This window comes from Apaloderma vittatum, unplaced genomic scaffold (assembly GCF_000703405.1).
Source record: "Apaloderma vittatum isolate BGI_N311 unplaced genomic scaffold, ASM70340v1 scaffold17464, whole genome shotgun sequence".
In the NCBI taxonomy this organism is placed as follows: domain Eukaryota; kingdom Metazoa; phylum Chordata; class Aves; order Trogoniformes; family Trogonidae; genus Apaloderma; species Apaloderma vittatum.
In genome coordinates, this window is record NW_009711128.1 from 11,708 (window position 1) to 23,976 (window position 12,269).

General features: G+C 45.7%; 1 protein-coding gene across 1 annotated transcript in view; it reads left to right on the forward strand.

The window, feature by feature from the left end:
* The window catches only part of PSMB7 (proteasome (prosome, macropain) subunit, beta type, 7), a gene marked incomplete at its 5' end in the record, with an annotated part of 23,207 nt that extends 10,974 nt beyond the window's left edge, over nucleotides 1–12,233 (forward strand). The window contains 2 exons of the mRNA XM_009867551.1: nucleotides 10,209–10,360; nucleotides 12,122–12,233. Coding sequence (XP_009865853.1) covers nucleotides 10,209–10,360; nucleotides 12,122–12,233 — 264 coding nt within the window. The remainder of the gene's footprint in view (nucleotides 1–10,208; nucleotides 10,361–12,121) is intronic.
* Between the last annotated feature and the right edge of the window lie 36 nt (nucleotides 12,234–12,269).

The following is a 12,269-nucleotide window of genomic DNA, read 5'->3' on the forward strand; positions in this document are numbered from 1 at the left end:
AAAAAAAAAAGAAAATATAGAAGACTGCAGGCTTAGCCAATTTTTGCAGGTTTCTAGAGCCCTGGCTCTCTGCCTTTTGAAGATGAGTTGCTGAAGCTTCTCCCAGTGCCCGAGGCATGCTAACACCAGCAGGATGCGGTTTTTTTCCAGAGACTTAGTGTGCCTTCAGATTTAAGGAGCACATGCTTTGTCACTGCCAGCTGTGATGGTCCTTTCCCTGGCTGCGGTACCGGGAGATGATCTTTACCCAACATCCTTCAGAGAAGCCGTGAAGATAGATGGTGACGTACACAAGTGCCACTTCTGCAGTCTGATTTATGGAGGCATGTTTCATTAGGAAGCAAGTGCTGGCCTCTAGAGGAACCATTATAGATTGCTGAAGATGTGAACACTTTCAGCCCCGAAGGCCTGTAGATGCTTCAAAAATGTAATGCCAAGCACCTAAGTACCGGGGAACAATATTAATCTGTCATGTGGGCAGCTATAGATCTGCTTTAAAAAACGTAAGTGGAAGAACAGCACATCTAATGGAGTGTTTGGAGCTTAGATCTTTCATTGCAGCCAGCGTTGCTTTCAGTAGGGTTTCAGTCGAGTAGCCACATGGTTTTTAAACCGTACGTTCACATTTTGCAAATGCATTCGTGCCTTCTGGTGTTAAACGAAATACTCTGAGTCAGTGGATATGGAAACCGTCATGATCTGGGGAAAAAAATGTCAGCGCGGGAGTTCTGTGCTTGTTGAATTTCTAGGGAGATTGTGGGAGTATTATATATTTTTATTCTGGTATTTGACTTGCGTTGTTTGAAAAGTAGAAGCTTTTAGTAGAAGCTGTAGCCTTCTGACAAGATCTGCATGTTTAATCAAGGAAACAGGCTGCTCGTGACTCCATTTCTTTTCTATATTTCATCAAAACAGCTAGGCTTAATGAAAAGAGGATCCAAGAAGCAGGAAAATCTGCTTTCTGTGGCTTCTACTGAACTGTTGCAGGGAGAGGGAGGTAGATCTTTGTGTAATGAGTTCGGGAGCATGGAATAGGTGGAAAGAAATGGAAGGAGGTTGTCTGGCAGATAGTTAATAATTATTTCTAAAATAGACCACCCCCAAAATGTGATATTTGCAGTCATTTTATTATGCAGGTTTTTAAGTGTGACGGGAAATCAAGTGGTACTGAATGAAAACAAAAATACTCTGGAGGGGTTAGAACACATCAGAAGTAAGAGGGAGCTGTTCTGACTGAATTCCACCCGGAGCGGGGGCACCTTCCCCCCTGCAGCAGCTGGGCTGCCTCAAAAACTGCACCTCCCTCCTGCCAGAGAGGTGCTCCTTCACCTGTCGGTAGGGTTGACTTCTGTGACTGTCCTGCCCTGCTTGCTTTTGCCAACTTGTTTGGTTTTGACACGTGTGGGTCAGGGAGCAATCTCGAGCGGTTCATCCGGCAGATTTGGGAAATCCTCTGCAAAAGGAAGGACGAGGCGCAGACAGCAGGAGTTGGAGGCAGCAACGTTCTTCAGTTAATAGTTGCAGCTGTCATAGTAGGTGTGTTCACAAAGAAATTGGAGGGAATTGCAAAATGTGTAGACTTGGGCTCTTCTGGTCCACTGCTTTGTTTCTGGATTTGCCACTGATATTTTTTTGAGGTATTTCTGAGCAGCCCCATGTTCCCAGCATGAAGGAGCGGAGGCATACAGAATACTTTCCTCAGGGCTCGCTGTGTGCCCACTGGCTTCGCTGTGTCAAAGTAAAAAGTAGTGGAAGTGCAACTTTCACTTTGTACCTCTTATTTCAGTAAAAGCTACATCAGTCATAGTGCAAAATATGAGGAAAACATTTCGCTTTTCTTCCATTTTTAAACAGCTGACGTGCAGATCATTCAGACGTTTCCGTGCTTGGATTTCCTGCTGTCCCTCAGTATGGTGGTACTATTTTTGTTTGTTAACTACTGACAATAACTCCCAGCTATTTTTGGAAAGCGTCAAAACTCTCTAATCTTCAACAATAGTTGTCTCATCAGTCTTATTTAGCCGGCATCTGTGTGACTCCGGGCTCAGGAGCAATGACAAGCCGCATATGAATTCTGTATTCATTAGTGACGGTGATCAAAAATGCCTCTGTCCCCGCTGCCGGGCGCAGGTGTGGGAGGCTGCAGGCTAATCCCGCCGGCTGGCACGCCGAGGTTTAATGACTCCGCGGGACGGTGACCGCTCGCTGGGAGGTTTGCCGGCCCAGCTTGGGCAGCAGACAATGGAGATCAAGCCAGGCTGGGGGAGTTAAGCTGGAGAGCCTGCCTGAGATACTTGAACCCCCGGTGGTGTCAAACACGGAGATTAAGTAAATAGGGAGGAAAAAAAAAAAATCTGACTCCGGGAACAAAAATAAGGGCTCTGGTATTTATGTGCTCTGCATATCTGTTTCTTTCCCTGCCCAGGGCCAGTGCGGGAGCACTGGTGACGTGTCTGCACTGCCTGCTCTGGCCCAGCTCGTGGCGAGACAGGGTTCGTGCCTTCATTGAGTCCCTGTATTCTTGCCCCTTCAGAGACTTGACTTTCCATGGGTAAATATTAGGTGTTAGTGCAGACAGTCATCCAGAAAATGAAGACTTACCGTGCTGTTTGTTATTTTTAGATTTGACTAAAATGATTGTGTGGTCGCCTGACTTCTGCGTTGCACAGTGGACGGTTGGTACCGTTCTCATCTTCTCCCACAGAGTTGTACCGGGGATTGATTTTCTGTGTGGAACTAACGTTAAACAGGAAATATGAGGCTGATTTAAAATGTTCTTGCTGGACGTGCTCTGGAATGGCTGGGATTGTTGGAGAAGCGTTTTGAGGTGTGCTTTCCGAATACATCAACTCACAATTTCTGTGCGGAAATCAGGTGGGAAACTGCCGACAGCATCGGTCCGAGTTACCAGTGATACCCAGTCGCACCTTCTTTAGTTTTAGTTTTCTGTTTACAGACTATAGCGAGGGAAATAAATTTTACCTTAGTTTAAATTGGGCCTTGCTGCATGACAAAGAGCAGCAATTTCTTCACCTTTACCCAAGTAACACTTAAACTTTGGATATAATAATGTAGACAAGCTACTCAGAGGCAGGGCTCTATGTTAAGAGATCATTTTGCTGCACAGGGTGGATGTAGGACAGGTAATTATTTTTGATGCATTTCTCAGGAGCAGGTGTTCCAGCTGAAATTGTTTCGGTTTGTGTATCTCCCTTAACTGCAGAACATGGGCAAAACATAGTGGAAAATATTTCGCATGGCACGAAGGCCGAGTGCGGCTCCTGTGGCGAGGGCTGCAGAGGCAGAGTGGGATTTCTGTCCGAGCAGGGACGAGGGGACGGGAGCGTGGCGGAGGGTGGGAGCCAGCGTGGGCTATGGCAAGGGCCCGCCTGGCCAGGCCGGGTTCCCCGGCACCTGGGTGTCCTAGAAGGAAAAAACTGCCCGCGGGCCCAAAGGTACTTTTTCCAAAGAAAATGTTGAACTTCACTGCCTTCCGTCCTTGTTTCAGAGGTAAAGGAATGGTTGTATGAACAGAAATTTGCTTTGTTTGAAGCCAGAGGCGTTATTAATTTTTTGGTATGCAGTAATAATAGATAGTTGTTTTAATTGTCATCTTTTCCGTGGTTTGGCTGCGTCCTGGTAGCGAAGGCTCCGTGGTTACTGCATGGTAGCGCAGCTGTACGGAGGATATTGCACAGGGTAGGACTGCAGCCTGGCAGGATCACAGCTCTGTTACTTGCCGAGCGAGTTCCTTTTATTCGGAGAGTCGGTTCCCTAAAAAAACCAGGAACCTCACCCAGACATGAGAAGTGATGGATTAAATGAATTCATTCTTAGTTCAGAGTGTGCGAATAATATTAAACGAAATCCCGTAGTGGCGAGGAGCTTGCAATTTAATTCTGTGCCGTTGGAAATATGTATTGTGCTAATCGTCACGTGAGGAGTGACATATAGGAACTAATGTTATTGAAGAGCAGTTCCGAATCATATAAGTTTCTTGCCTTGGCAGGTAATTTGGCATAAATTGTTAATGTAAATCCAGGTTAGTGGGGAAGACATTATTTTACTAAAAAAGATAAACTGCTGATTAATTCAGTATAGAACTCAATTACAAATTGAAAGTGTCTCTGCGGGACGCCAGTACCCTAAAGACAGCAGATGTTGAATTGATACTCCAGCATATTTCACACTGGTATGAAATATTAACATGGTTTATTATACTTGTGCGGTGTACGATATCAGAAAGGGGGGGGGGTGATGAGCCTGGGCTTGCCGGCGCCTACCCTTGGAACATGGGAAAACTAATCACCGAGAATAATCATCAGGGGCTAAGGTGCATTTTATTCAAAAAGTTCATAGTGGGAAACAGTTAGAAAAATAAACATTTACTGACACGTTATTCACAACGCATCAAGTCTGGTAAAGGATTCCCTGATCTGTTAAGGAATGACTGTGGGTCCATTCGTGTAAAAACTCAAATTGCAGAGTTTTAACAAGGCCACCAGGTCGATGCTCTGATGTCTGGTTGCACAATTTATGGAATGCATGGAACTGTGTGGTTTTTCCCTTTCTTTTAAATAGAAGTCCAGCTTTGAAAGCTTGCAGAGAAGTTAGAACTTAGCCAAGTGTATCGGAAGTCACCATTCCAAACAGAAGGCATGTTCCGCAGCATTTGAACAGGATGTATTCTGGAGAGAAAATTCTAATCATATTTAGTAGTCTGCGAGTCCTTCAGACTGTTTGTTGTGCAAACATTGAGTCATTCACTTGCAGGAAGGCAAGTGAATGGAAGTAACGTTTCAGAATTTGGAGCGTTTCAGTTTCTTCTTAAATAAGGCTGTGGAAACAGAACTGGAAAACAATGTTACCTTGATTTAAAATAATTTAGCTGTTTAACACACAAAGCAATAGAGTTATTTCAACTTTCTCCCCCCTTTTGCTTCAGAAACTACTGAATTTCTGTTTGGCTTAGTCTTTAACAGCTGTTCAGTAAAACCAAGTGAGTTTGTATATGATATTTGAAGGCGTATTTTGCTGTAGATTTGGGATTTTCTGCAGAGCGTACAAGGTTCCAAGGCAGCCTGAGGCTGGAGTTCAGCAGAAGGGAGGCGATGCCATCTCTGTCCCTACACAGGGCACTTTTAGTCCCAGGTATCTTAATTTTCCATAATGTGCTGGAAACATACTGATAATTTCTGCTTGTTCTTCTCCTTCATGCACAAGCTGGTGGTTGGTCCCAGAACCCATCTTTGTGTTTTACTGCTCCGTGGCTCCCAGATGCTGCTCATCTTCCAGATTCTGACTTTCATAACCCCTTTGCCTTTGCTGGGATTGTTTCTTGAATTCTTTCTACTTGCAACTTCTGTCTTGTAAACGCTTCTTTGTGCTGCAGTCATTTGACGTTCCAGTTCTGTCCTGTTTTCCGTGATTTGGAATCCTGATCCTGCATATTCATCACATATATCTGTTTAATAGCCTGTTCTGCATTGTTTGGACCCTTAAATCTCAAGAAGGTGGAGGAAGAAGAGCGAGGAGGAGAGCTAGAAAGGCTGGCTACTTCTACATTTCATTCACCTGAACAAAGATGAGGGAAAAGCAAACTAGCATAGGTCTATGTAAAAAGAAAAGTAAAATGAAGTGGGGTATGTCATTCACCTGCTCAGGAAGCACTACCTGAAACACATACTGCTTTTGGGGAAGGCTTCTTGAACCTGAGTGGTTTGAATTGCAGGTGCCAGCCCCTTCCCAGCTTCAAAAGGAGCCAAAGCAAATTCCTTCTCGCTAATGGAGTCTTTCAGCCTCCCTGTACAAGAAAAACACAAAATACTTCGCTTCTCAGTTTTGTTCTCTCTTTGGACTTAGCCAGCAGGTTTTAGCATCGCTTCCAGTTACGTATCGATCTCTACCGCGGCTTTTCCCAACAGGCAGGCTTACCCATCCTCTCACAGGTTGTAGTGTGCTGACTGCTCTTCCAAAGTCTAATTATGCTTCTGCAGGTGCTTGTCCTTCAAGAGGTACCGCTTTCCTAGCCCCAAATTCCCAACACTCCTTTATAGATTTATTTTATTATTATTGTGCTTCCCGAAGCTTCTGCTTTTTTCCTTCCCCTTCTCTTCCCATGTGAGTCCTGTAGATTCTCACTTTAAGTAGGATCTACTTTTTACATTGTATAATTTGAAAAAATGTCCTTCTGTTGTAAAAGACAGTTGTGATAAGAATTTGATTTCTTTTTTTTACAAAAATTGTTACACACTGTCATTCGTGCTGTACTAATATTAACTGTGCACTAAATATCAAAGCCTTGCTAAGGCTTAACGCTGGAGATCCGCATGAGGTGTCACGCCTGACTGCACACTGGTGCCTGCAGAAGGTGCTCATTTCACTTGAAGAATTCAGAAAAAAAGAATACTTTCTACGGTTTTTAAATCTGGAAAAGGCACGTCCTGTTTAACTTGCGAAGTTACGAGATGTTGCGGAAATCATCTTCTGAAGCCGTTGCAGCTTTACTGCTGGAGGCACAACGATACGCTTGTTTCAAAGCTATTACTAAAGTTAGTATTAATAAGTGCAAACATCCACATCTTCTGCAGCGAAGTCTCTTGCCCTTTTTTCTTCAGTAGCATTTGAAACCTGGAAATTGCTTAAGTGAGAAGAGAAACTTGATTCAAGTCATATACAAGAATAATGTGTAAAAGTTCCTTATTGGCGCTGTTTGGGACTTGCACCGCAGCAGCTGTGGAGAGGTAATCTATCAGTTCCTGAGTGTCTACAAAATGCAACTCTCCAGATAACAGGTTTAAAGTAAAGATTTAATACAGGCTCTATCCACTATGATGTTGCCGTGACAGTTTAAAACTCATTCTCTAAATCTCAGCAGACTTTATAGCTAGCAGTGGGCCCATATAAAGCTTAATGGCATTACAACACATAAATCATCTTTTAAAGATGCTACCAGTAGCGCCAATATTAAATGCGGACAATTGTCTGCGTTATAAATTATTTATCAAACACCGTTTCAGATTAGCCTTCCATGCTGAGTTATTTATTTTAGCCTTTACTGCACTATTCCTCAGACGCGCTTTGAAAGATCCGTTCCTGGTCACTTTAATGAACTTGGGGGTCTGTCTGTTCCCCCCTCGAGCACTCCGGGCCAGCTGTGGTGACCATTACACGGCTGAGCTGGACCTCTTTGCGCCTGTTCCAAGTGCTGCCCATTTGTCATGTGGCGGTAAATGGAGTTGCGCATTGGAGTCGTGGGACGCGTTGTGCGCGGCGGTGATGGAGGCAAACAGATAGCTCCATAAAGCGCCGCTCGTCACCGCTGACGGCTGTTACGGGGCATCACTCTTGCTGTAATCTCATTTAAGAAGCCGCACGGACCCGGGAGAACGATGCTCCCAGTTAGCTTGGTCTTTGCAGCCGTAAAGTAGGAAGTGCTCCTTTTATGGACTCGGAACTTGTTGGGTTTTTTAAGATTAATTACTACACCGACTCATTCGTGCCCCTGTGTCAGCACTTTCCACACTAACGCCTAATTTTCTGGCTGGATAATATCAGTCCTTGCTGCAGCTTCGTGTGCAGGATCTCTGGCAAGGAATGCTGTGGGGTTTTTTGCTTGTGGCTGTTCTGGTCATCTTTCTAAATTATGGAAAGGAGAGGAGGAGTAGGCAGAGCCCTGCAGCAGGGTTGTTTGTAATTACAGTTAGTCCAGGTTCATGAACTAGGCTGCGCTGGATCAGATGAAAGAGCCGAGATTGTATTTTAGCCTCTCTCAGTATAGCAGATGCCTGGTGCAGTTACAACCAAGCTTTGCTGACTGTACGGGGTATTTTTAGAACTATTTTGCTAACAGTAGGTTGATAAGAGTACATTTTAAAAAGTAAAAATTATTTAGAGGACTCCTGAGACTTACATTTAAAAAAAAAAAAAAGAAAAAAGACAGAGTAGAACAACCCCCCACCAATCTGCTCTAGTTTTCCTGAGCTGCAGTGCCTTTCTTACACTAATGCTCACATAACAGATTATTCTGGTTTTGCTACCACTTGTTTTTTAAACCATATCTACACATACATCTTTGTTTTATTTTCTGGTATATTTACTTTTGCTGTAGTACTGAAGTACTTGCTTAGCAGAGTTTTATTACCCAAACCACTGAGCAAAGGTACGGGAATTGTTTTTGCAGCATGGTGGTTTTGTTCTAGTCAGCTTAGTAGGAAGTTGAGTTCAATTTTCTTTTTTTCATAAAAGAGTAATAGTAATAAACTGGGGAGTGAAATAAGAACTTAGGCTGTTTCTGTAGTTTACTGAAAGAAATGCTCCCCTTCAGGTCAGTGTCTTAATTAAGCTGTTGGAACAGGAATAGTTATTAACGAGATCCTTTACAGAGCGCCATCGGAGAATGCGGAGCACGCCCCGGAGCAGACGGGGCCGGAGCTGAGCTAATTTTGGGCTCCTCTTCAGCTGCGCTCGTACGCGGGGGCTGGCGCAGCTGCTGCTGGGTCGGGGCTCGGGGAGCGCCGTGCCCCTGGCCAGCGTCGGCCTCGCCTGGCAGCATTCTCACAGACACCCGGGCACGCAAAAGGAAGGAAATTTCAAAAGCTGCGCTTGTCAGAGTCAGCGTCGAGTGTTGGCTCTTCTGTTGGTGGTGCCCAGGGGCAGGTTTCTGGGCGGTGTCGCGTCACCAGAGCTCCGGTACCGCCGTGCTGCGCTGCCTGAGCAGCAACCGCCACGAGTGACTTGAGGAGAAAACCCAGTCCAGAGCGGTGTCTCACTCGTTCTTTACTGCAACAGGCACGCTCTAGTCATGGTTTTCAAGTAAGTTCCCCCTACACCCTTGAGAAAAGTTAAGGGGGCTTGTGTGCTCCGGCGTGTACGTGAGAAACTTGTTTTGCAGCGTTTCTTAACGCTCGCCAGCTCCAGCCAGAGCAGAACGAAGGGTGCGAGGGCCCTGTCGGCAGTGCCGGCCTGGGGGGGGACTTGTCAGCGAGCTGCCCTGGCGATGAAAGCAGGCCTGCCCGAGAGCTGCAGGGGGAGCCAGCGCAGCTGGGACAGCAAACCACGGACCTCGGGCTCCTCACACCCGTGCCCGTCGGGCCTTTTACTGGAGCGGGGAACGAAGGGGACTGCAGAGCTGTTGTAAGAGTTTAATGGAGAGGTCGATGACTTTGAACTGCTTCCTTGGAACAGACTCATCTGAATGCTCCTTGTGGTTGTGACAGGCGCTGCTGCGCTCGGTGCCGGGCTCTGCAGTCTGATCAGTAACCTCCTCGCCCTCGGGTGCAGCGTGCCGTTTGGGGAGCTGCAGGGTTGTTTGCTCTTTTAACAGAAAGTAGATGTATAAAACCTGTGAGAAAGCAAACATCAAAACCTCTGCAGGATTAGTGTGTGGTTTCAGGAGCAATAGTGAGCTTTACTTCCTGTTGTAGGGTTTTGTTCTGGTTTTGCTGCAAACAGGATTCTCCCAGTTGTACAAAGTGATTTGGAAATGCACATGCTCTTGAAATGAATAAATACAGCATGCTTTAAATGAACTACAGTAAATACATGTTCTGCTCTAGGTACCTGTGGAATTATCTGAAGTGTACAGCAGAAAAGAAACTGTGGCAAATTTCCATTTTTTTACAAATTGCAGTGTTTTGACAGAGGTACCCAGTTTGACCAGTATTTTCAGCAGGTTTCTTTAAATATTCTCCCCTTGTGGACAGGACTGGAATTAAAAATGTTAGTGAGCTACAGTTCACTACGGAGCCAGGCTGAATAAATCTTGCAAACCAAGCTATGTTACCAAATCAGAGAAATGATTTTGGTCCTGCAGAGGATGATTAAATAGTCCCTGCCTGGGGAGATCTTGTAACTAGTGTGAATCTTTAATTTGTATGCAGCGCTTACATCAAGGGCACTACAGGGAACTGGTACACAGGCACAAAGGCCTGGAAGATAAAGATCGTAAAATTTATTTTCTCCATTCATTAAGACAGAAACCTTAATTTTGTTTCCTTGACTGTCTGTACGAAGTCTGACCCACCCTCGGGGTGGTGGATGGTGAACAGCATCAGCCCTGGGGTTAATGCTCTGCAGGACTCCGGTGATGAAAAAGCCGCCGTCGTCTCCGTTATTGTTCGTGAGCTCGCAGCTTCCCTCGTCACGTGGACAAACATTTCTGTGAAACACCAGCACTTGTGCAGTAACAGCTTTTTTAACTTTTCCAGGAAGAGGAAGCCAAACAGCTTGTGCGAGATGCCATCGCAGCTGGCATATACAATGATCTGGGCTCTGGCAGCAACATCGATATCTGCGTTATCAGCAAGAGCAAGTTGGATTTTCTCCGTCCTTACGACGTGGCCAACAAGAAGGGGGACAGGTGAGTGTTCCTGAAGCTGTGCATTATCCGTACTCTTCCCAGCAATCCCTTGTTTCTGCAATACTAAATTTTGTTGGAGTAACTTCTAGATCGGTACATGAATTTCAACTAAATCTAGTGGCTGTACCCGCCGTTGAACAGAGGCCACTAGTGGCAGATACAGATACATGAAGGAAACAACTGAATTTCTTACCTGCTGCTTTACTGCACCAAGAGGCTGCTCTTGAGTTTCAGGCGGTTCGAGGAAGTCAGGAAGCGGCACATTGAGCAATACTGCGTTTCTTGTGCTATCGGGGAGCAACATCACCTTGATGTGCTGCAATGTGTGTGGTGTCGGGACTGCACCCTCGGCAGCTCCACGCCAGCTTAGTGTGTGATTTGAAAAGCTGTCCTGGGCAGCACAGCCTGTCCTCAGCCTGTGGACACACTCCCTGCAGGACAAAGCCAAAAACCACACGAAAGCTCTGCAGTGCCAGCCTGTGACTGCGGGGCTGGGTTTCATCCTATTTCTAGACGCCCTTTCTAGCCTGTGGCTGGAAAACCTGCCCTATGCAGGATTAAGACAACACAGACAGAGTTTTGATTGCTGAAGTTGTTCCTCAGAGTTGTCTGGAAATGCCCTATGATGTGTTGAAAGGACAGCTTACAATTAAGAGCTAAACTCAGCAGTCACAAGATTTTTATTTTTTTTCAAGTTGGACTGGACTTGAGTCTCATTTCACGTACAAATAAACTAAAACTACTCGTAAGCATTGATGCTTTCCTAATCAAAGAAGCCTCTCAACCATTTCCGCGATGCAGAAACTTGTGCTTTTCTCCCCCCCCGGTTGCTTCACTGGGGAAGCCGCACCAAAAAGACAGATTTCTGTCCAGCCCCCGCCGTGTTGTGTTCTCAGTGGTCGGTGCCGTAACGCACATGTTTAATGGTCACAGTGGTGCTGCTCAGGATGCAGAGGTGATGAAAAGCTGAAGGGGCACAGTTTGTTCGAGGAGCTGGCAGATTTTACTTCTACACCTTCAGATCTGTCGCTGGGTGAACTCCATTGCCTCATCAGTGAGCTCGCAGCCCTCCCCAAGGCAGCTGAGGGATTTTTGCAATATGTACTTTGATGTGTAACAACTTGTGCAACTTGTCAGTCCCCTTCTTTTTAAGGCAGAGCTATGGCCAAAGCCACAAAACGCGCTGCTCCAGTTAAAGGAGCGTTTCTGACCGTGCCGCTCCAGAAGCGTGGCGCTTCATTCTGAGCACAAGTGCTGGAGGTGGTCAGCTAGGAAAGAGCATTTATTACACTTTTCAGTCCGTGAACGCGTGAAAAGGGTGAGAGCTTGGGTGCAGTTGGGATTTCAGAAGCATGGCTTGATTACAGATAGTCTTTTGTTAAACGTTAGCTAATTTTAGCACAGAACTGCAAAGCTAATACATTGGTGAAGTTATTCCAGAGTTGCAAAAAATAATTGCTTGTTCTTTGGGTGAGGGGGCACAGCTCGAGTGCGATCCCACGTAGTTCTATCGAGCAGCCTTCCCAGTTGCTTGTAAGTTAATTTTTTTTAATACAGCATGTTTCCTAAAAATGCTAATTTATCTGCAACTTTATCAGTTAGTGTGGCCAGTTTACCCTGTGCAGGAAGCGCAGTGCTTTCACCTCCTTTGGACTGTTCCACTGGGAAACTTCTAGAGAAGCCCCATCCGTTGGGCAATTTTAAATGAGAGTTTTCGGATGTACCCCTCTCGTGCTGAATTTTCCCCTATTTCTGTAACAGGTACGGTAGGTACAAGTGTGAAAAAGGAACTACTGCAGTCCTCACAGAAAGTGTGTCACTGCTGGAAATCGAGGTGGTGGATGAAACTGTACAGACCATGGACACGTCCTGAACGCTGGCGCGTGGCCCTGCGGGGCCGCCGGAGCCC